Here is a 2,894-nt window from a genome sequence, read left to right on the forward strand (position 1 = left end):
AGAAAATGAAAGCTCAGATGGGCCAATCTGGAATCTTGCTCCTTATGACGTCATTAGGGGCAATGTTACCTCCCCTTTCTCTGCTTTGCCCGCCCAGATTTTGGCCCACCCATGAGAAAGAGCGAGACATTATGATCATCATGGCTTTTAAACGCAAAGTGGCAGTTGGTCAAGGCCACACCCCCAGCTTCCATCTTGCCCCCCCCCCCTTAAACGCTACAGACACAGAAATGGCACGTCCTAACGAAAGCTCATTGTGGGACTGGTTGTAATGGCTGTAATTCTGCACCAAGGCTGAATTTTGAGACTTCAGATACAGTATTAGGGGACCACTAAGGTCTATATAAAAAACATCCAAAAAGCACCATGTCATGGGACCTTTAATGCTGTATTGGTACTTTTACTTAAGCAAATGATCTAAGGAAATACTTCTTCCACCACTTCATCTCATGCACACTGTGCCCACCTGATCGCGTGCGTTGGCCCCATCTTGTTGCAGCAGCTCATTGTTAACTTGCAGTTTGGTGATGCAGATGTCTTTCTCAGCAATCTCCTTCATGCTGTCTTTCTGGATCCGCTGCAGACACGAGAGCTCGCTCTGCAGGTACACCAGCCTCTCACTACTTTCCAACGCCTGTGTTGCAGTCTGGGTATGAGTTTATACACTGATTATTATTTCAAAGGAGGGAAGATATTTTTAGTAAGTTTGACAGAAATGTTGGTGATTACTTCTTCACATATGCCACGCAATTATTCTAAAAACATCAGTAGCATTTCCAATACATTTTCATATATTAATACATACATTCATTTAATTGCATCAATTTTAGTTATTTATGAGGTCAGGCTGCAAAGAGGAGACACAGGGTCACGATGAGGGTATTGGTATGGGTTATGTAAATGAAACAATGCATCAATGTTAGTAATTCACATATCATTACAGATAAAAACCTTCAACACTGCAAAATTCCAAGCAGTTACATGTATACAGGCCTTGTTTTCACTGTAAAGGATATACTGTATAATCATTTTAATTGGGCTCTCATAGGTGTCACATTATGGGAATGTATTCAGTTATACAGAAACTGGCTTATTGCTAACAAACAAAGATGGAATTCTGTGGCAATCATTTTTATTAAGGCAGTGTGTAGGTGAGTCTGTGCCAAAAGATCTACCAGTTCATCTACATTGCAGACGTACCAGTTAAACAGAAACACAAGCCAAATGAAAAGATATATCAACACTTGTTGAAAATATGATTAACAGAACAAGCTCCAGTTATTATGCTTGTTTCTCTCGGGCTCTGTAATCACACAAACCACTAATTAGCAGCAGTGCAAATGAGTCAACTCACAAGCAGCATAAACAAACAGTAACCAGCCAACACACACATAAACAACCAACAAGCCCGGGTTTACCACAAGCACAAATATATGAGTCTGTGTGTGTGTGTGTGTCTGTGTCTGTATGTGTGTATTTCTGAAAGCCTGTGTGTATTTACGTGTGTCTTAACCATAAGCCACAGAAGACAGTTAAACAGCAGTGGGTATAATTTAGTGACACCCTGTAAGGAGGTGTGGGAAGGCCGTAAAAAAACTCTCCCTTTTAATCCCGGCCGGCGACGCCATGTTTGTTACCCAGGGCTCTGAGATATGCCGGTAATTCATCACACACGCCTCGCCTTCCTGTTAAACCTGGCTGCACATGGAGCACTCCAAGCACAGCTGCCAAACCAATATCGTAAAAAATAAATAAAGAAAAAAAGACTTCTCCACCTCTCAGACAGGCTTCTAAACAATAACAAGCACACTGCAACAAAAAAATAAAAAATCACCTTAACAAGTCCTTTAATTGTGTAGTCAGTCTCTGTGGTGGAATAGAATCAGCTAAAGTAATAAGATTTAGTGTCTTTGTTAACATTGCAAGCTTACCTTTTTTTTTTTTTTTAGGAACACCTTGAAATAAGGGAATTTAGTCCAAATGTCAGTAGGTATGCAATGTACTATATTCAATTAAATTTGTGAAACAGTGGAAAGATTCTCAAAAAGTTAAATCATCTTCCCCACTAAGCAGAAGTGTAAAGGCTGGACAATATCTTGATGACATTTTTGTGGCGTGACCCTGTAGTTCATCCTTTGTAATAAGCTAAAATCAGGACAAGACGTGTCGATTACCTTTTGCTTTTCTCTGAGCTCCCTCTCCAGATCAGAGATGACCATGTCTTTGGTTTGCAACTGCATTTGCAGGTCTTCTAACTCAGATGTGATCCGGACCAAGGACCCAGTACTAAAGCAGAAAGACAAAGAGAAAAGGAAGGCGAGGATGATACATGACAAAGAATTACAGGGCAAACCGGTGAAGCAAAATCATCACTGCGCAGGTTTAACACAATTAATACTGCAACATTGCTGACACATTCATTGGTACAATTTCCAGTATACGGTTTGAATTTGTTAAAAATATGATCTGCAGTGCAGAATGGAAAGCCACAATATCATCATGTGATCTGAATACAGGGATTGCTTATGGGCAAATAACAATAAAGCTCCAAACCCAGCATATGGAGATGCATATCATTGTTTTCAAGGCCCGTCTGGACTCTGGTTTGTTGTTGTAAAAATGACACGAGACACCAAACTAACACTGAGTAAACCTTGATGGTAAATTAAAATGTTTAATTACTAAATATAATACTCTACATAAAATGATAAAAACATAAATACGCAATCTGCTATGGGAACAGCATGCAGTGTGTAGGCTATCCAGCGTAATATGTGATTCATGGAAAATTCTAACTCAAAAGCAGCTAAGAGATGCTGAGCCTGGTGAAATTTGTGCTAGGTGACAGCAACTGGAGCTTGTGTGTGTGTGTGTGTGTGTGTGTGTGTGTGTGT

General features: G+C 40.1%; 1 protein-coding gene across 1 annotated transcript in view; it reads right to left on the reverse strand.

Annotated features, from left to right (window-relative positions):
* Positions 1-2,894, reverse strand: part of LOC116672368 (trichohyalin) — a 104,091-nt gene that overhangs the window by 78,124 nt on the left and 23,073 nt on the right. Inside the window, exons 4-5 of the mRNA XM_032504179.1 lie at positions 2,175-2,286; positions 467-646 (exon numbers count right to left, since the gene is read on the reverse strand). Coding sequence (XP_032360070.1) covers positions 467-646; positions 2,175-2,286 — 292 coding nt within the window. The remainder of the gene's footprint in view (positions 1-466; positions 647-2,174; positions 2,287-2,894) is intronic.

This window comes from Etheostoma spectabile, chromosome 22 (genome assembly GCF_008692095.1).
Source record: "Etheostoma spectabile isolate EspeVRDwgs_2016 chromosome 22, UIUC_Espe_1.0, whole genome shotgun sequence".
Lineage (NCBI taxonomy): Eukaryota > Metazoa > Chordata > Actinopteri > Perciformes > Percidae > Etheostoma > Etheostoma spectabile.